Source organism: Medicago sativa, chromosome 8 (genome assembly GCF_051527215.1).
Source record: "Medicago sativa cultivar Bolivia chromosome 8, Bolivia_mono, whole genome shotgun sequence".
Taxonomy (NCBI): domain Eukaryota; kingdom Viridiplantae; phylum Streptophyta; class Magnoliopsida; order Fabales; family Fabaceae; genus Medicago; species Medicago sativa.
In genome coordinates, this window is record NC_140756.1 from 87,107,011 (window position 1) to 87,128,511 (window position 21,501).

A 21,501-nucleotide genomic window follows, 5' to 3' on the forward strand; every position below is an offset into this window, starting at 1 on the left:
AATCATCATATGGGTTATCTAAGGACTGTATACAATTTCTACATCAATTCAACAAGTTTTCATCATCTAATCATCAAAACTCTCTCAAAACCCTAATTCTCAAATTCTCACAAACTCTCCCCAACTTGTTAGATGCAATCTAATGATTTAACAACTTAATATTAATGCAAGATAGTCTCACCCTCACCTTAGATTAATTCCTGAATCAGCGGCAGCGTTCTTCTTTCCTAAGGTCTTCTCATCTTCTCTTGACTTTTCTCTCCTCTTCTCTTCTTTCTTGTTCTCCTCTTTTCCAAAAAGCGGTTTCCGGTAAACTCTTTCTAACCTAAGCTTCTCTATTTATAATACTAAACGCTCTTCCTAAATCTATTTTGGCCCAACAACTTATTCTTCTTTCTATTCTAACCCCCTTCTTATTTCTCTTACACCTCAAAACTACTCTATTCCTCATAATCTTATTTATTTCTAAATTAAATATATCTCTCCCCCACTTAATAATAATAATACACCAATAACAAATATATCTCTAACAAATAACAAATATATTTCTACACCAAATAACAAATATATCTATAACAAATAACAAATATATTTCTACACCAAATAACAAATATATCTATAACAAATAACAAATATATTTCTACACCAAATAACAATTATATTATGCTAGTAAATACCAACATATAACATAAGAAAATATCACATAAATCATGTAAATCATACCAATCATATAAATATATTCTAAAACTAATTAAAATAATTAAATAAAAAGGAGGGCGTTACAACTCTCCCCAACTTAAAAGAATTTCGTCCTCGAAATTCAATCACAAAGAAAATAAATTTAATTATTGTTTCTTCAAACAAATCACAAAACCACATCAATGTTAGTCAGTTAAACATGATCGCATAATAAAACATAACTACTAACTAGAAAACATGACGACACGACACAACGACTCTTCTACTTGGCCGAACGGACCGACCTGCTCTGATACCAATTGTAACACCCCGTTTTCCAAACGTAAAAATTTCTTAAATAAAATCAGAGTTTTTCATCATAAAACGGAATGTCACATTTCTTAAAAAAACGTAAATGGAATAATAATTTATCCTTCAAAAATATAACAACATAATCTTTAAAACTTCGCAGCGGAATAGTTTGACAACTTAAATAATCTTTGGCCCAAGGGCCTCAATATAAAGTTTCATAAAACTTAGTTCAACATCAATTCTTGAAAGATTCATAAAGTAATACGTAAGGAACAGAAAGTAAAGACATAATCCCATCCCGTTACGTATCAGAGCACCTAAGACACACTTGTGAGGAGTCCACTCACGACCGCAACTAATCCTGGTTACCTGCAAGTTACCCATACGAAGAGCAACATTTCCAAGCAGAGGGGTGAGATTTCTCAAACAATAATATAAAGCATATAAATCATATAAAGTACATTCAACAACTTAAACATCTTATAATTCATTAATCATATCTAACAACTTAAACTTTCTTAACTAGTGTCACTATTCTTCCTATATTAGTCATATACTTCATCTTATATTATCAATAATATCACATACATCATCACATATCATCATTAGTAAACATGTAGCATCATATCATAAATCACATAGCATCATACCATAAATCACATAGCATCTTATCATAAATCACATAGCATCTTATCATAAACAACTTCATAATCAATCATCATAAGCAACTTCGTAATCAATCATCATACACATCATAATCATTCATCATCTTAAGCATCATAATCATTCATAAAGCACTTCATTAATAGCTCATCAACTTGACATCTTAACATCTTAACATCTCGATAACTTGACATCTTAACAACTTGACCTGACAATGCATCTAGACTCGACTATGCAACTCTTAACGTCTTAAACCATCTTTGATCATCATGAAAATGCAAATGCATGTGGTACCATTTTAGGGCATAAGCCCTCATCATCGTGGTTGAGCATAAATATACTCCTAGGGCATAAGCCCTCATCGTCGTGGTTGAGCAAAAGCTCCATCGTCGTGGTTGAGCAAAAAGCTCCATCGTCGTGGTTGAGCAAAAGCTCCAGGGCATGAGCCCTCATCTTTAAATGAGTATGCATGGACTCAACATCTTACGTCTTAGAAACTTTATGAACATCTATGACATCCTAACATCTTGATATCTTGACAACATAACATCTTAACAACTTGATGACTTCATAACGACTCGACGACTTAACAACTCTTATCATCTTAACGTCTTAACATCTTGACAACATATGGATCACAAATAATTCATGTCATATCATAATATAACAATATCAAATGATAATAAACAACATCTTAAAACATCATATTCATCAATCATAAACAACTTCATATAACATCGTATTTAAACATCGACAATAATTCACTATGTATCTTTGTAAAAACATAATAAATTATCCACAACATATTTTCATGTCAAACCAAAGCTACTGGAAAGATATCACAAATATCAACAACTTTCATGTTTAGAACAAAGATCAATTCAAAACAGAAACATATGAACAAAACGCAAAAACATGAAACAGAGAATGCTGTCACCGTACAATTTTGCTAAGACCTCCCTGTAGTATTTTAATCATAACTCAAAGACCAAACATTATTTTCACGTAAAACCAAAGCCACTAGAAAGCTAACAAAATTATCTAAAACTTTCATGTTTACGCCTAAGACCAATTCTGTACCGATCAATACCAGTTTTTATTTTAAATTCGGAAAAGTTGTGCTAAAAGTCCATAAAAATTCACTGTGACCTACATGCAGTAATTTGACCATAACTCAAGCTCTATAAATCCTATTGACGTGAGACCAACGGCATTAGAAAGCTAACATCCATACCTACAACTTTTGTGTTTACAGCTAAACCCAGTTCGGAACTTAAACTTGTCAAACTGAGACAATAAAAACGCGTTTTGCACATTGACAGCAAAATCGCATTCAGCTGCGATTTCGCTTTGGGGAAATCTTTTCCACTTCTTATTCGATCCAATACTCTCCAAACTTGACCCTAATCATTACCCTATGATTACCCTATCATTAGAACACTAATCATTCATCAACTTACTGTATGCAAATTCAAAGGGTTCTCAAATCTATTAACAACCTATTACAATTATTAAACCCTAATTCTTAAACTCACCAACATCTCATCCAATTCCATGGTTTTAACCTCAAAACTACATCCAATAATCATCATATGGGTTATCTAAGGACTGTATACAATTTCTACATCAATTCAACAAGTTTTCATCATCTAATCATCAAAACTCTCTCAAAACCCTAATTCTCAAATTCTCACAAACTCTCCCCAACTTGTTAGATGCAATCTAATGATTTAACAACTTAATATTAATGCAAGATAGTCTCACCCTCACCTTAGATTAATTCCTGAATCAGCGGCAGCGTTCTTCTTTCCTAAGGTCTTCTCATCTTCTCTTGACTTTTCTCTCCTCTTCTCTTCTTTCTTGTTCTCCTCTTTTCCAAAAAGCGGTTTCCGGTAAACTCTTTCTAACCTAAGCTTCTCTATTTATAATACTAAACGCTCTTCCTAAATCTATTTTGGCCCAACAACTTATTCTTCTTTCTATTCTAACCCCCTTCTTATTTCTCTTACACCTCAAAACTACTCTATTCCTCATAATCTTATTTATTTCTAAATTAAATATATCTCTCCCCCACTTAATAATAATAATACACCAATAACAAATATATCTCTAACAAATAACAAATATATTTCTACACCAAATAACAAATATATCTATAACAAATAACAAATATATTTCTACACCAAATAACAAATATATCTATAACAAATAACAAATATATTTCTACACCAAATAACAATTATATTATGCTAGTAAATACCAACATATAACATAAGAAAATATCACATAAATCATGTAAATCATACCAATCATATAAATATATTCTAAAACTAATTAAAATAATTAAATAAAAAGGAGGGCGTTACAAATATAGGTTGTTTTACCCCTATGATGTATACTAAACCTGTAAACATTGTTCTAATTCATTTTGGGTGATTGGGGGATCAAAAATTGGGTTTTTGGAGTGAAAACTGGTCTTTCCCGTAAGCTGTGAATGTCCAAAATCGGGCCCCGAACTGCCAAAATCGGGCCCCGAATTCTGAGCTGATTTTTCAGCTTTGGTTCGACAAAAATCGGGCCCCGAACTGCCGAAATCGGGCCCCGATTTCCTGTCAGTCAAAACTGGAAAACACTCACTTTTTCGCCCGTTTCTGTTTTGAATTAGCTTTCGGTGTAAACATAAAAGTTGTAGATAATTGAGTTAGCTTTCTAATGGCCTTGGTTTGGAGTGGAAAAGATTTGTAGATTTTGAGTTATGATAAAAATAGTCCAAGTGGGTCTTTAGCAAAATTTAAGAAAACTTAGCATAACTAATCCCAAGTTAGTCCAAAAACTTATGGTTGGTTTCCCAACTTCAAACTTAAGTGTTAGGGCTTTAGTTGAGGTGTTTTATGGATATTTGACTTATGTTCTATTGATCAAAACTTAATTGCTTTTGGGGGATGTTTTAGACTTGAGCTGAATGTAATTGATTTATAAATATATGTTATGTTGTTGATTCCGTTGTTGACGTTGTTGTATCATCTAATGTCAAAGTTGGGGAGTGTGTCATAATTGTTTTAGGCACATATGTTGTTGTTGTAGTCGCTGTTGAAGTTGTATGTTGATATACACAAGTTGAGTCCATTTGCATACTCACATCTGTTGGGGGCTTATGCCCTGGAATGTTCATCATTCAACCCGTTGGGGGCTTATGCCCTGGAATGTTTATCATTCACCTGTTGGGGGCTTATGCCCTGGGATGCTTTAACCATCCAAATTGTTGGGGGCTTATGCCCTGGAATGCTTAGCATTCAACGCGCGTAGATTGGTACCACCTGCATGACGCATAGTTGTTGTTGTCGTAGCATTGTTGAGTAGTTGTTTTTGTCGTAGCATTGTTGAGTCGTTGTTGTTGTCGTAGCATTGTTGAGTCGTTGTTGTCGTTGTAGCATTGTCGAGTTGTCGGTGTCGTTGTGGATAATGTTGTTGTTGTTGTACCTTGTTGCTGAAATTAATTATGTTGTTGCTTATGTATTTATTTATATACTTTATTAATGATGCATGTTGTGATATGTTGTTGTTTTCATTAATTCGATGAATTATATATTATTATTATTGGATAAGTTTCTCACCCCTTCTGCGTATATGTTGCCTCGACCGTGGGTAATGTGCAGGTAATGATGGCTTGTAGGTTGATTGGCTCAAGTGTCTAGGGCTCTGATACATATTAGGATGGGGATCGTCGCGAGTGTCTTCTCATTTCTTTTATGTATCACATATTTTGGAAAGGACTTGCTATTAGAATAAAGTTGAATTATGTTGTGGCCTTTGTGCCAAGATTTTTATTGATGTTGAATTTGGTTAAATTTATATTTTAAAGAATTATTCCGCTGCAGTTTGTAAGATAATTTAAATGTTGGTATTTAAATAAATAGATATTTCCTATTTATGAAATTTTGATTAGCAGTGTGACACTCCGTTGTGTGGTACTCTGATTAAATTAACTAATATTACGCTGTTGGGAGAACGGGGTGTTACAATTGGTATCAGAGCAGGTCAGTCCGTCCGGCCAATTAGTAGAGTCGTGTCGAGCCTAGTAGTGTTGTGTGACAATTTTGTATTGTCCTTGTTGTCCTGTTTGTTGTTTGTTGTGTAACCCTTAGTATGAACTGGTTGGAGTACAACCATGTTCATATTAATTGTTTTAGGAAGACGGTGTACTTTTCTTCTGCTGAAGAAGAGGGTGGAGCAGAATTTTTATCTACCAAGCAACTGAAGCAGTTAGAACATGATGGAGACTTGATGTTTTCTTTGATGGCGTATTTGTCTGTGGAGAATCAGTCGGTAATTGATAGATTGCCTGTGGTGAATGAATTTCCTGAAGATTTTCCTGATGAGATTCCAGATGTGCCACCAGAGAGGGAGGTTGAATTTTCAATTGATCTAGTGCCGGGTACGAAGCCTGTGTCGATGGCTCCTTACCATATGTCAGCAGTTGAGTTGGCAGAGTTGAGGAAACAGTTGGAAGACTTGCTTGATAAGAAGTTTGTAAGACCGAGTGTCTCACCTTGGGGAGCGCCGGTAGAAGGATGGTAGCATGAGATTGTGCATCGATTACCGTCATCTGAATAAAGTGACGATAAAGAATAGATATCCACTTACGAGAATTGATGACTTGATGGATCATTTAGTGGGTGCTCGCGTGTTTAGCAAGATTGACTTAAGGTCAGGTTACTATCAGATTAAGCAAGGATGAAGATATGCAGAAGACGGCCTTTAGGACACGGTATGGACACTATGAATATAAAGTGATGCCTTTCGGTGTTACTAATGCACCTGGTGTGTTCATGGAGTATATGAACAGAATTTTTCATGCTTTTCTGGATAAGTTGTTGTTGTATTTATTGATGATATCTTGATTTATTCTAAGACTGAAGAAGAGCATGCAGAACATCTGAAGATTGTGTTGCAGGTGCTGAAAGAAAAGAAGTTGTATGCAAAGTTGTCAAAGTGCGAGTTCTGGTTAAGTGAAGTAAGTTTCCTTGGCCATATTATTTCTGGTAGTGGTATTGCAGTTGACCCATCGAAGGTTGAAGCGGTATCACAGTGGGAGACTCCTAAGTCAGTTACAGAGATTAGAAGTTTTCTTGGTTTGGCTGGTTATTACAGAAGATTTATCGAAGGATTTTCGAAGTTGGCACTTCCATTGACTCAGTTGACCTGTAAAGGTAAAGCTTTTGTGTGGGATGCTCAGTGTGAGAATAATTTCAATGAGTTGAAGCGAAGATTGACAACGGCTCCAATTTTAATTTTACCAGAGCCGGATAAACCTTTTGTTGTATATTGTGATGCGTCCAAGTTGGGCTTAGGTGGTGTGCATATGCAAGATGGTAAGGTAGTGGCTTATGCTTCTAGACAGTTGAGAATTCATGAGAAGAGTTACCCTACGCATGATTTAGAGTTGGCTGCTGTGGTTTTTGTGTTGAAAATTTGGAGACACTATTTGTACGGTTCCAGATTTGAAGTGTTTAGTGATCATAAAAGTCTGAAATATTTATTTGATCAAAAGGAGTTGAATATGAGGCAGAGAAGGTGGCTAGAGTTGTTGAAGGATTATGATTTTGGTTTGAATTATCATCCGGGTAAAGCCAATGTGGTTGCAGATGCCTTGAGTAGGAAAACATTGCACATGTCGGCTATGATGGTGAAAGAATTTGAATTGCTGGAACAGTTTAGAGACTTAAGCCTTGTTTGTGAATTGGCACCTCAGAGTGTGCAGTTGGGTATGTTGAAAATTAATAATGATTTCTTGAAGAGTATCAAAGAAGCCCAGGAGGTTGATGTGAAATTTGTAGACTTGATGGTTGCTAGTAATCAGAATGCAGATGGTGATTTTCAGGTTGATGATCAAGGAGTGTTGAGATTCCGAGGCAGGATTTGTATCCCTGATAACGATGAATTGAAAAAGTTGATTTTAGAAGAGAGTCACAGAAGTAGCTTGAGTATCCATCCGGGAGCTACAAAGATGTATCATGACTTGAAGAAACTGTTTTGGTGGTCTGGATTGAAGCGTGATGTCGCACAATTTGTTTATGCATGTTTGACTTGTCAGAAATCGAAAGTTGAACATCAAAAGCCTGCTGGTTTGTTGACACCATTAGATGTGCCGGAATGGAAATGGGATAGCATCTCCATGGACTTTGTGACGAGTTTACCAAACACGCAAAGAGGGCATGATGCCATTTGGGTTATTGTCGATAGATTGACGAAGTCGGCACACTTCATTCCGATTAACATCACCTATTCAGTAACTCAGTTGGCGGAGATCTATATTCATAATATTGTGAAGTTGCATGGTGTTCCATCGAGTATTGTGTCGGATAGGGATCCGAGGTTCACTTCGAGATTTTGGAAGAGCTTGCAAGAAGCTTTGGGCTCTCAGTTGAAGTTGAGTTCAGCGTATCATCCGCAAACATATGGTCAGTCAGAAAGAACGATTCAATCATTAGAAGACTTGTTGAGGGTGTGTGTACTTGAGCAAGGTGGAGCTTGGGACAGTCACCTACCATTGATAGAGTTCACGTACAACAATAGTTACCACTCGAGTATTAGTATGGCACCTTTCGAAGCTTTATATGGTCGAAGGTGTAGGACTCCTTTATGTTGGTTTGAGTCGGGTGAAAGTATTGTGTTGGGGCCTGAAATAGTTCAGCAGACTACGGAAAAGGTCAAGATGATAAGAGAGCATATGAAAGCGTCGCAGAGTCGACAGAAGAGCTATCATGACAAGCGTAGGAAGGACCTTGAGTTTCAAGAGGGTGACCATGTGTTCTTGAGAGTCACTCCTATGACCGGTGTGGGTCGTGCATTGAAGTCCAAGAAGTTGACTCCGAAGTTTATTGGTCCTTATCAAATATCTGAGAGAATTGGCACAGTGGCTTATAGAGTTGGTTTGCCACCACATCTTTCGAACTTGCATGATGTGTTTCATGTGTCGCAACTTCGGAAGTATGTAGCGGATCCTTCACATGTCATTCCTAGAGATGATGTGCAAGTTAGAGACAACCTTACGGTAGAAACTTTACCTTTGAGGATTGATGATCGCAAGGTGAAGACGTTGAGAGGCAAGGAGATACCTCTAGTGAGAGTTGTTTGGGGGGGAGCAGCTGGTGAAAGTCTTACTTGGGAGTTGGAGAGTAAGATGCAGGAGTCTTATCCTGAGTTGTTTACTTGAGGTAATATTTCGAGGACGAAATTCTATAAGTTGGGGAGAGTTGTAACGCCCCCATTTTTATTCTAATATTTTAGTAGATGTGTGAATATTTTATATATGACTTTAATTGCTATATAAATGATTTTATGTGAAATATATGTTTATATGATTTTTATATGAAATATGTTATGATGCAATTTTATTATATGAATATTGGGGTTGTGTATTATTTAAATGAATGTTGTTATTATTTGATAGAAATAATATGAGAAATAGAAATATTATAGAAATAGTATTTATTTTTGGTTAATGGGAATTAAGTGGAAATTAATAGAAATTAAGGGAGTTGGGTGAGAAAAGAAAAGAGAGATATTTTTGAAGTAAAAAGAAAGAAAAAGGGAGAGAAACATTTTCACGTGAAAACATTAGAAGAAAACCTGCTTTTGGAGAGAAAACCTAGAAGAGGCAAAGAGAGAGCTAGGAAGGAATCGATTGCGGTAGCTTGTCGTTTGGTGTTGCTGAATTAAGGTAAGGGTGGGATTCCTTTCAATAATCTTGATATATAATTTGAAAATTGATGAAATTGTTGTTCTTGAGTTTAGGGTTTGAGAGGTTATGTTAGATGATAATTTATGATAAAACATGTTGTTTAATTGTATGAATATAGGTTGTTTTACCCCTATGATGTATACTAAACCTGTAAACATTGTTCTAATTCATTTTGGGTGATTGGGGGATCAAAAATTGGGTTTTTGGAGTGAAAACTGGTCTTTCCCGTAAGCTGTGAATGTCCAAAATCGGGCCCCGAACTGCCAAAATCGGGCCCCGAATTCTGAGCTGATTTTTCAGCTTTGGTTCGACAAAAATCGGGCCCCGAACTGCCGAAATCGGGCCCCGATTTCCTGTCAGTCAAAACTGGAAAACACTCACTTTTTCGCCCGTTTCTGTTTTGAATTAGCTTTCGGTGTAAACATAAAAGTTGTAGATAATTGAGTTAGCTTTCTAATGGCCTTGGTTTGGAATGGAAAAGATTTGTAGATTTTGAGTTATGATAAAAATAGTCCAAGTGGGTCTTTAGCAAAATTTAAGAAAACTTAGCATAACTAATCCCAAGTTAGTCCAAAAACTTATGGTTGGTTTCCCAACTTCAAACTTAAGTGTTAGGGCTTTAGTTGAGGTGTTTTATGGATATTTGACTTATGTTCTATTGATCAAAACTTAATTGCTTTTGGGGGATGTTTTAGACTTGAGCTGAATGTAATTGATTTATAAATATATGTTATGTTGTTGATTCCGTTGTTGACGTTGTTGTATCATCTAATGTCAAAGTTGGGGAGTGTGTCATAATTGTTTTAGGCACATATGTTGTTGTTGTAGTCGCTGTTGAAGTTGTATGTTGATATACACAAGTTGAGTCCATTTGCATACTCACATCTGTTGGGGGCTTATGCCCTGGAATGTTCATCATTCAACCCGTTGGGGGCTTATGCCCTGGAATGTTTATCATTCACCTGTTGGGGGCTTATGCCCTGGGATGCTTTAACCATCCAAATTGTTGGGGGCTTATGCCCTGGAATGCTTAGCATTCAACGCGCGTAGATTGGTACCACCTGCATGACGCATAGTTGTTGTTGTCGTAGCATTGTTGAGTAGTTGTTGTTGTCGTAGCATTGTTGAGTCGTTGTTGTTGTCGTAGCATTGTTGAGTCGTTGTTGTCGTTGTAGCATTGTCGAGTTGTCCGTGTCGTTGTGGATAATGTTGTTGTTGTTGTTGTTGTACCTTGTTGCTGAAATTAATTATGTTGTTGCTTATGTATTTAATTATATACTTTATTAATGATGCATGTTGTGATATGTTGTTGTTTTCATTAATTCGATGAATTATATATTATTATTATTGGATAAGTTTCTCACCCCTTCTGCGTATATGTTGCCTCGACCGTGGGTAATGTGCAGGTAATGATGGCTTGTAGGTTGATTGGCTCAAGTGTCTAGGGCTCTGATACATATTAGGATGGGGATCGTCGCGAGTGTCTTCTCATTTCTTTTATGTATCACATATTTTGGAAAGGACTTGCTATTAGAATAAAGTTGAATTATGTTGTGGCCTTTGTGCCAAGATTTTTATTGATGTTGAATTTGGTTAAATTTATATTTTAAAGAATTATTCCGCTGCAGTTTGTAAGATAATTTAAATGTTGGTATTTAAATAAATAGATATTTCCTATTTATGAAATTTTGATTAGCAGTGTGACACTCCGTTGTGTGGTACTCTGATTAAATTAACTAATATTACGCTGTTGGGAGAACGGGGTATTACAAGGGGGATGAAAGTGATTATATTTGAACGTGGTAATAGAAATCCTTCGTATATATTCTAATTTATATGTGATGCATTTCTTCTTTTCTCTTGATTGGCTTGCATGTCCAAAATAAAGATCCGAACAAAAACAAAGAACATATGAACACCAAAAGAAAATTGAAAAGAGAATATGAATAAGAAACATCAACCTAAGAAATCACATAAAAAGGAACATAACAATAAGAAATGTTAAATAAACAATAAAAAATAAAAAAAATAAAACAAAAAGATAATGAGGTTGAAAGCAGTGATTTTTTATGGGAGGAAGAGGTAGATGAAAATAATAAAAAATCAAATTGTCTATATATAAGGAAAAAATTATATCATGATCAATTTTGATTGGTTGGTGAAAAATAAGTGAGTCATGATTCAATTTTGATTGGCTAATAGAAAATGAATGAGTCAAGATCCATTTTGATTGGTTGATGGAAAAACATTAAATGAAATGGGGAGTACGAAGATGCCACGTGTACTTTTGCTCAAAGATGTAAGCTTTTGTATTATATAAAGATTGATAGTTTAAGGCTATATTATTGGTAGAGTAAATTACACTCCCCTCCCCTCAAAGATGTTTGAATTACACTCCCCTCCCCTCTTATGTTAAAATATACACTCCCCTCCCTTGAAAAGTAAAATTTATACTCCCCTCCCCTATTAGAGGCTTGAGTAACAACCTCATCCCTTAATAATTAAATATGCATTACACTTTAATCTATTTTAACATAAATAAATATTTTTATAATATATACTAATTTTGAATCACCATATAAAATAAATAAATAAATGTTTGTTAAATGTCAGTGATAATTAAATTTAAATAATTTGTTGTTAATTTTATAATTTGAAGTATAATTTAAATAACCATACTTAATCGACTTTAGTAATTTTTCAGATATTTTAATTTTATTTTGGGTTGTTTAATATTTTATAATCAGGTTCCCTCAAAAAAAAATTATAATCAAGTTTAAAACTACATGTTAATAAAATCGTGAATAAAAAATAACGAAAAATATATATGTATTCAAATTTTGATTATATTAAAATGGACCCGCAATACTATTTTTTTTTCCAAAGTGTGTTAGATTTTCTTTTGGCTAGATTATTAGAAATAAAAAAATTATTGAGGGAGTAAAGCGTAGATTTTAACATAAGAGGGGAGGGGAATGTAATTCAAGCTTCTTTCAAGGGAGGGATGTGAAATATTTTCTATTATGTTTTGAAAAAGAGAGGAGGGAAGTGTATATTTTAACATAAGAGGGGAGGGGAGTGCAGTTCAAGCATCTTTGAGGGGAGGGGAGTGTAATTTACTCTTATTGGTAATATAATGGTATAAATTAACGAAAAAGTTCTTTTAAAAAAAATGACGAAAAAAAAATGAAGAGAGAAAGTAAACATATTTAAGAGTCCCTGAAATCATCTAAATATCTACCAACAGTTAACATTAGAGAAACACAGAGATGGGAACAGTTCTTATTATACAATCAAGAGAAAGAGACGACTCTTACAAGTTCCTTGCACTGAAAAAGTCACATATTTTACAGCAACAGCTTTTGTCAAGAACAAAACATCAAAAGAAGAACATGGCATCATGCAACATAGAGCAACGACCGACATAAGTTACTTCAAGACGACTCACCTCCTTTCGCACAGAGCTCTTACCCGTTGCAAAATACGAACAGATTCACAAAACACTGAAAATTCTACAGCTGAGAGACCTCCAACTTGATGAGGTCTGACAATTGGCTGAGAGCATGGATTCTGATAAATGACCAGGTCGAAAACACCAAAATTATTGATTAGATTCTCAAACTTTTTACTAGTCAGCTTTTGAATTTCTTCAATCTGAACCAAAGTCCCGGTTTGTCCAGAACTGCGCCACCACTTCTCAAGAATTTTCCTCTTCGTTGCGGAAGTCTCGACCGAGACGAGAGCTTTTATTTTAATACCAAGGCGGTGAAGTGCAACTTCTGCACCACCAATTCCACTAAAAATTGACAACAGAGTCACTCCAGCAGGAAAAATGGGCTTCAAAACAGAAAGATGATATCCTAATGTATCTGTCTGGAAGCTGTGTTTTAGCAATTGAAGTCTTTCTGTCAAATCGCATTCATCAGTACGAGTGTGATTCAAAGGGTATCCTAAGATAAGCTCCAAGTGTTCGGGTTCTATTGGACCGAGTTTATATTTACCAGTCCACACAAGATTCAAACCACGGCAATACCAAAGAATGTCTTTCTGCTGTTGAGATGTGAGTATTCCCCCAGAGTCGGCAAGAGCCCTTCCTAGTCTATCACAGAGTTGAGTTATTCCACCAGTTTCACAATAGTTACAGTTCAACTTCTTTCTTGAATCCCAAGGCGGCCACCATTTCTTTGTCCGGGGAATTGCATCCTCGATAGTCATAGGTGGCTTTGGAAGAATGTGGAACCTGCTTTCTGTTGGAAGATTGTGTATATAACCTTCTATTCTGTTCAAGGCCGAAAATAACTCCGTGTTCACAAATTCAGGTTCAATACAATATAGAAACTGACTCATTTTTTTCCAAGAGTCATATGTTATGTTTGAAACATTTCCAAACAAGAAAAATGGAGGTTTTGCTGCAACACTACTTAGAGACCTGGAGGGAGTTGATTTGTTACGTCTATACATTGTGGCAACAACTGTATCAACCATTTCTTCCACCCAATAAGGATCAAGACTAGAGTTTGAATTATCATCATATTCATACTTTGGCCTCTTATTTCTATCATTTTCCATAAAGCCTGGTTTTACGTCATCGGGGAACTCATCAATGTAATCTTCTTCCTTCACCCTTTCGCCAGTGCCAGTTTCCCCTAAGTTGACCTGCCTTGACTGTGAAGGTTCATGGCTAAAATCCTCAACTTTGACCTCTGCTGTACCATACATATCGCTTTGTTCTTCTTTGATCCAAGAATAAGAAGGACCAGAGGGATACTAGGGAAACAAAAAAAATCATCATTCAATAAATACCTCAATAGTCAATTATTACTAAAAAATGACTGGACATGGTACCAATGTAATATTTGGACACTATTACGCATTTTATAACCAACTTTTTTATTTTTGCCGAATTGACCGTTGAATAATATCTATTTATCACATTGATTATTTGTGTTAAAACTCTTAATTTAAACAACAATAAGTTTATAATCGAATGGTTCTTATGTACATATATTTAAATTAAAAAGTAATTAACGTAAAAGTTTATAGATATGATCTATATGATAGTAAGTTTCAATCCAACGGTAAATTTTATATTATGGTAAAATCATCCGGTAAAAAGTTATAGAATGGTGTTATAGTGCCCAAGAATTACACCTGTGACGGTGTGATTTGATTTCTCATTGTATACATTACATACATATAGATACAAACACACATGCATGGTTCGTTCATTTTATGTCAATTATCATAAAACCTAACCTTATATTCCATCACATACTCAATCCCATTTTGTTCTGCAAAAATGAAGTTTGCAAGCTCTGAAATTGGAACATCTGGACCTGCAAAACAGCCAATTAATAGTAAGCTAACAAACCAGAGAGTAATAACAACTATAAGTCTAAATAAAGGAAATGGATACATAGCATTTTTCAAGTTTATATAAGGCAATGATACAGGTTGCATTCCAACAAATTCATCTCATAATTCTAAAGGTATGTACTTTTCAAAGGTAAGACTGCAAACCTAATGTTACAGTTTCACAGTTGATAAAAGATCAGCTTTCACAATTACCTAATTTATCAACTGCTGAGGATATTTCATTCTCAGAGAAACCCATTTCAAACAACTGAAGCGTTTTTGCCATAATTCCAAAGAGTTGCTCATTGCTAATCTGTGATCCCAGGGTAGAAAAATTAGATGCATAACAAAGGCATTGCCAAATAGATAGTATACCAACAAAATAAGAAGGCAGATTTATTGAAAGGAGATTAAGTATGATTAAAAAGGAATGAAGAACATATGTAAGTTTATTGTTTTGCACAAAGAGAAACAAAGCCCAATTAATTTAAGGGTCATGCTAACAAGAGCCCTTAGGGCTAAGGGCACTTGTTAAAGGTTAAAAAATGGAAACAATTGCTAAATTTTATGTAGAAAAAGTTGCTTTTTAAAATTTCAATAGGTTGAATACAAAATTTCCAAGATAAAGTTTCTACTTTGAGCTTCTTAACAAATGCCCTAAGGGCATTTGTTAGCATTTCCCTTAATTTAAATATAGTATAAAAGAAAAAACCTGATTGATTCAAATACACCAAAAATCTGCTAGGATATAGAATTATCTTGTATAAATAAGGGGGTTGTGTTTGAGGGCATCATTGAATACGCGTGAAGTTTTGTGAATAGAGTAGTGACTCTATTGTGAACGGGAAACCCATGGAGGAGATATTCATCTCCCATTATCTTTATCCTTTCTCAATCTTTCAATAAAATTGCTCATTTTTTTCAATTTAATTCTGGGGTTCCTAACAAAACCTCTTCAACCCTTGGAGGAAACAAATTGTAACAATAACATAAATATGGTGGCTAATCTTAAGGGCCAATTCTATGATGCACAAGTGAATAAGTTATCATGCACAAGCTTGTTTCCATCTTTGAATCATAAGTCTCAGAATTGAATCAAATGAGATATGATGAGATTTTTTGATCCAATGGTGAAAAACAAATTTGTGCACGGTGCAAGTTTAATGTACTTGTGCACATTAGGCAAAGCCAATCTTAAGATATAGTTTATTTTCATCCAACAAACTAAAGTAATTGTGGAATAATATTAAGATAATTCCATATCCTAGCAAACAAAAATAGATAGATTTCACAAATAATATATATTTTTCACTAGAAGTAAACTTATTGCATATATCTAATATCTAAATCTTAGGAAAAGCAAGTAGAGGCAATATCTGTGCTTCCCTCAGAAAGTTAACAAATAGTAGCACATGGTTCATAAATTAATATTATATTATCTAACAGGTAAAGTTGAGGGCTTGCTTAAATCTTTTGATTTAAAGAAGCATAGTAAACATCTCGTGAAAAATCTCATTGATTGAGTCAAGTATCTAAACCTCCTTTTCTCGAACATAACATTTGATATCATCTTCTTCTGCTTCCTCCTTTTTCATTTTTTTAGCAATCTGGGCAGCAAAGATGAAGTCTACCAGCTCAGGAACTGGCGCTTTATTTCCTGAAATGAGCAATGAATCAATAAATCTCTAAATCTCTATTGAAGCAGATAAACCATAAATGTATATGATCTTCCATATGTATAAGGTATGCCAAGAAGTTATTTAAATTTCAGTCAATCAATGAAAAACACATCCATCGATAACAACTACCACCAAGCCTTACCTCACTAGGTGGAATCGGCTACATGGATCAGACAGATTCAAAATGCTACCAAAATTATTCATAGTTAGAATTACAAGCATTGTTCAGATTTTTGCCAAATGAACAATGTTAATCACACCAGACTAAAATTTAACTATCATATCGCTGATTATAAACAAAAATCCCCATGTTCAAAGACACTTCGATTCAGTGAATAACATAAGCTTTTTGTACACACACTTTTTCCTGCTATTAGTAGCAAGTCCAAGCATGCAAAGCAAACACATGTATATCAAATTCCTACATCACACTTGAGGTGCTAGCTCAGTGGTAAGAGCTTAGCGTTGTAACCTCAAGGTGCTGAGTTCTAATCTCCTCAGGCATAGTTTGTAAAATGTCCATTAGTGCCACTTGAATCAATAAATATTTCCCCCTTGGTTAGACAAAAAGACCAATACAACATATGTTTTCAGGTCAATTACGACAAGACAAAACTGATAAGATGATAAATACACCCCATAATGAATTGGCAAGTATATATCGATCATAAAAAGCAGAAGTGCAGGTAATATGCATATTCACATACCAAGTTTACGGATTGCAAATTCAACTTCCTCCACGGAGAAATTCATCATCAGTAAGGTACTTCTTGAATCTTCAATATCTTCAATAATTTCATCAACCTCCTGAGAGAATTTTGTAAACAGTAATCCAATAGATATACACAAAACATAAGCAATGTTAAGGAGACGGATGAAACTAGAAGACGACTTTACTACTAAACGCAATAAAGAGTCTCAATGCCAATGAAAACAAGGGGAAATAAATAATGCATAGTCAATTTAACCCTAGACAAGTAATTTGACTGTTTCTTTTTTTTAAAAAAAAAAAAAAAAAAGATCACGAGTATGTACAAGAGTGTGCCAAAAAGTGTGTCTTTTAGCCTTCCTGTTTGAAAGAAAATATTTATTTGAATTCTGTTTAACATAAGCGTACACTTGAACATTAAAAAGATCAAACCAACATACAGTTGCAGATAAATGCAGGCACATATCTGAAGAACCAGCGAGTAGTAAATTATTAGAGCCAAGACTTATAGCATTCAATAGAGCAAAACTTATCATTATTCAAATTCAAAATGGCATAATCAAACCATTCTTACCAGGACGATGCACTAAATGAATTTAAGAAAGTACCTCTTTTGGTTGATTGATCATGGAAACTTCTGGAGAATCCTTATCATCAAATAAGCTTTCGAGAGAATCAGAAGACTCTGAATTTGATATTTGAAGAGCCTACATAATTGCAAAGCAAGATCAAAAGGAAGTTAAAACTTTCAAATCAAACCATTTACATAGTATAGTCCTTGAAGTGACAGATTTTGAAAGTTCAATTTTCAGATGAAAAAACAACAAAACTATGGATACAGAAACAGCAAAACATTTATCCTAGTCTTGGGAGTTCCTGACACAATGAAGCACCTTGGAAAGTATACATTTATCTTATTGCAATTCTTAGAATTTTGACTTGGTATATAACTCAACCCAACAAAATCGGCTTATAAGGAGAGGAGTATCAAAGCCTTGCGAACACAACCCAAGTCATATCTCTATTTGATATGTGACTAACACTCTCACACTCACAACCGGACATTTGAAGTGTGGACTAATAGGGATCTCAACACACCCCTTCACGTCCAGAACACTCAACCGCGGACATCTGACGTGTGGACTACTGTGGGTGAAGTAACAAGGATCTCAACAACAATCAACTTCAATTAAAAACTCTTATACACCAGTAACAACAAATTTAAAAACCGCTTCTTCATGGCTAGGAATTCCCACAATATGTGTTTGCACAAGTCATGTGACTTGAGAGCAGCACTATCTAAATAATCAAATTGCTTTGGAATTAGGAGCAAAACAATACAAAAGGAACTATGTGACATAACTCATACAGAATGGGAGAGGGAAGGATGGTCAGCACTCAATGAGTTAATAACTACTTCTACTTTAAAGAAAGAAAAAAAATTCAAATGCTCATTAAATCTTTAATCCAGACGGTCGAGTAAACAGAAGCAATAATTTCTGCCCAAAAAGGCTACAAAAATTGGGTGTGGGTATAGCGAAGCAAGCTACCTCTTTTGAATGAGCATTGGGAAAGAAATTTGGGATACTTCTATGCTCATTTGTATTAAGAGAGCCTTCCAGAGAATCTGATGAGTCACCATTTGTCTGTAGCATTAACAAATCAATAGAGCAAAAACAACTACCAAATGTTATTACAAGTTTCCAGTCTTTCAAGAGATCATAAAATGAAGAAGTAAATATAAAAAAAAAAAAAATCAATCCCCTATTCAAAAGAACATTGACAATGAAATCTATATTATAACATATGATTTGGTCTACTTACCGAACATCTCAAGAGAATCTCTAATAATGCATCTGAATTTTCTTCACCTATAAAATCAATCAAAACCACATTACCACAATTGGCAAAGTGAAGTATATCAGAAGCCTATCAATTGTGCCATGCACTTGGCATAAGACTAAAGCATCTTGCTCACACATATTGTACCATTCTCTTCTATAACTTTATCAACAAGACCGGGCAAGAATCCCATTCCAATAAAGAATCCTCGTACTTTGCTTCCGGATGAACTTGCAGCAGTTTCCTGGTGATTATGAAAGAAGAGATTGAACATAAGTTAATGAAAAGTGATCAAGGAGAATTATTTTTTTCAAATGGTATATGCTATGATACATATTATATAGTCAACAATACATATGCATGTGAGAAGTTCATGAAACTGGTGGGTCAAACAGAATGAGCACAATCAAGAAATTTTAATTTTAATTTTTTAAAAAATTAGGTTTTCAAAATTAGGGTTCAAACTGATCCAATCCAATAAAAAATGTATTTGGAAAATGCATACCCGAAAATCCCTTGAAAGAGCAGTATAAGGTGACAACTCATAATCAAAGTCCTCAGTTTTAGGAAAAACAGGATTTTTGCCTCCTCTTCCATTTGAAGTACCTGCCATTTCACCTGTATACATTAAATCAATGCATCATCCCATCAACATATAAATTATACAAAAATGTAACTTTATCATGAAACTTAGAAAGAGAATCCCATCAACACATGTTAAACCCTCCACAACATGACCTAGCCATTTTCTCAATCTCTCTCTCTCTCTCTCTCTCTCTCTCTCTCTCTCTCTCTCTCTCTCTCTCTCTCTCTCTCTCTCTCTCTCTCTCTCTCTCACACACACACACACACACGTTTTCTTTAGAAAAAAGACATAATTAAGCAAACATATTGAGAAAAAAATGGTTGGGAAGATAATTAAAGCAATATTATGTGACAAAAAAACTAATTGAAATTGACATATTGGTCTTTAACCAAAGAGGTTTAGGTTCATGCAAGAGCAAAAAATGAAAGAAAAAGTGAGTGTGAGAAGGGAAAGTGGCACCGGTGAGTGGGGAATACCTGATCGGAGAGGGGAGAGGGTGGAGGCGCGTGGCCTGCACTCGCTCCAGAAGAGGAAAAGTGAAAGTGAAACAGGGTTCGGTGCGTCTAGGAACACACACACGAACAGAAATGAAAGAGAATAGAGTAGTACAGCAGTAGAACAATTAAAACATTTTACGGGACAGTAAAAGTTAAAGTATAGAGTGTGAACTGGATTGATACTGTTCCAACGTGCGTGTAAGTCAATTAGTCAAGTATACTATAGATTCGTGGGTCCCATGTTATATTCCAACTATGGTTATGTTTCTTTCTCTAATGCTAATGTTTTGTTTCCATGGAAACGGAAAACAAATCCAAACTATCTTCAAATATCACTCCAAAATTAGCTAAATTTTCCCTTCAAACAAAAAACTAACCAACATTTCACCGAATGAACAATTTTCTCGACAAATTTAAATTTAACAATAATTTACTTCCGTTTTAATTTTAATATTAAATTTAAGTTTACACAGTAAATATGAGGAATTTGAAATTTAAGTTTACACAGTAAATATAAGTAAATATATATTTGTCGACGAATAAATTCTAACTGATGTTGCCAACAAAGAGTAAAGGAGAAAAAATATAAAATATCCTTGCTCTGCTTGCTAAACATGGGTGACATATTTTATCATTACCAAATTTTTATTCAATGTTTTCTAGATGATTGAAAGTCCATTATTTCCCCTTCGCTAAGCATCAACTTTGACACACTCTTGAGAAGTATGCATAAAGTCCTATTGGTTATAAACGTTGCATTTTAAGAATGGAAACTAGCCACTACATAAAAATTTAGGAGGACGATTAGTAAACTGTGGTTGCATTTTAAGAATGGAAACCAGCTACTTCATAAAAATTTAGGAGGACGATTAGTTTCCCTTAAACGACTATAGGATTTGTTCTCCAACACCTCCTCAAACGGATCTCTCTCAGTTTTCTTAATGATCTTGAAATATAAATATACTCACCCAAACGGATCTCTCAGATTTTCTTAATGATCTAGGAATATAGAAATACTCCCCCCACATTTATAAGCAATTTTTCCCTTTTTAAATTCATCAAATAACATATGTATCTAAACTATATATAATCTTGAAACATCAGTTACTTAATAAATCTAAAAAAATAAATGTTCATAAATTTGACCGGAGGGAATATTAAACAAATCCATACATGAGAAATTATACATATCATTGTTGTTCAAAAATGAACCTAACAAGTTGAATATCTTCACACACAAGATGGTAACAAACCAAACCAACTTGCTTGTAAACTTTAAATGAGCCAAACTCAAACTAAAAAGTTCATTTCCAACTTGAGTCGAGTTTCAAGCTGAACCAATTTTTATCCAGTTGAGTCAAGCTCAAGCTCGGACAAGTTCAGCCTGACTCATATTCAGCCCTACTTGTCGTGAATAGGCAATCAAATGCCAATAA

General features: G+C 34.6%; 1 protein-coding gene across 1 annotated transcript; it reads right to left on the reverse strand.

Moving 5' to 3' along the window:
* Positions 1–12,667: 12,667 nt before the first annotated feature.
* DRM3 (S-adenosyl-L-methionine-dependent methyltransferases superfamily protein) lies at positions 12,668–20,167 on the reverse strand. The gene is made up of 11 exons (XM_085732348.1): positions 20,045–20,167; positions 19,488–19,600; positions 19,130–19,226; positions 18,965–19,011; positions 18,691–18,786; positions 17,749–17,847; positions 17,139–17,238; positions 16,291–16,409; positions 14,966–15,065; positions 14,654–14,733; positions 12,668–14,164 (listed from the first exon to the last, which is right to left on the reverse strand). The coding sequence occupies exons 2-11, from the start codon at positions 19,593–19,595 to the stop codon at positions 12,842–12,844; spliced, it is 2,169 nt and encodes a 722-aa protein (XP_085588474.1). The 5' UTR covers positions 19,596–19,600; positions 20,045–20,167; the 3' UTR covers positions 12,668–12,841.
* Positions 20,168–21,501: the final 1,334 nt, after the last annotated feature.

Excerpts from the sequence above, each read along its gene's own strand:
- DRM3 (XM_085732348.1), bottom strand. The coding sequence starts at position 19,595 with ATGGCAGGTACTTCAAATGGAAGAGGAGGCAAAAATCCTGTTTTTCCT. Across the intron at positions 19,227-19,487 it reads CTCTTTCAAGGGATTTTCGG|GAAACTGCTGCAAGTTCATC; the intron begins GTATGCATTTTC and ends CATAATCACCAG. Across the intron at positions 16,410-17,138 it reads ATTTGCAATCCGTAAACTTG|GAAATAAAGCGCCAGTTCCT; the intron begins GTATGTGAATAT and ends TGCTCATTTCAG.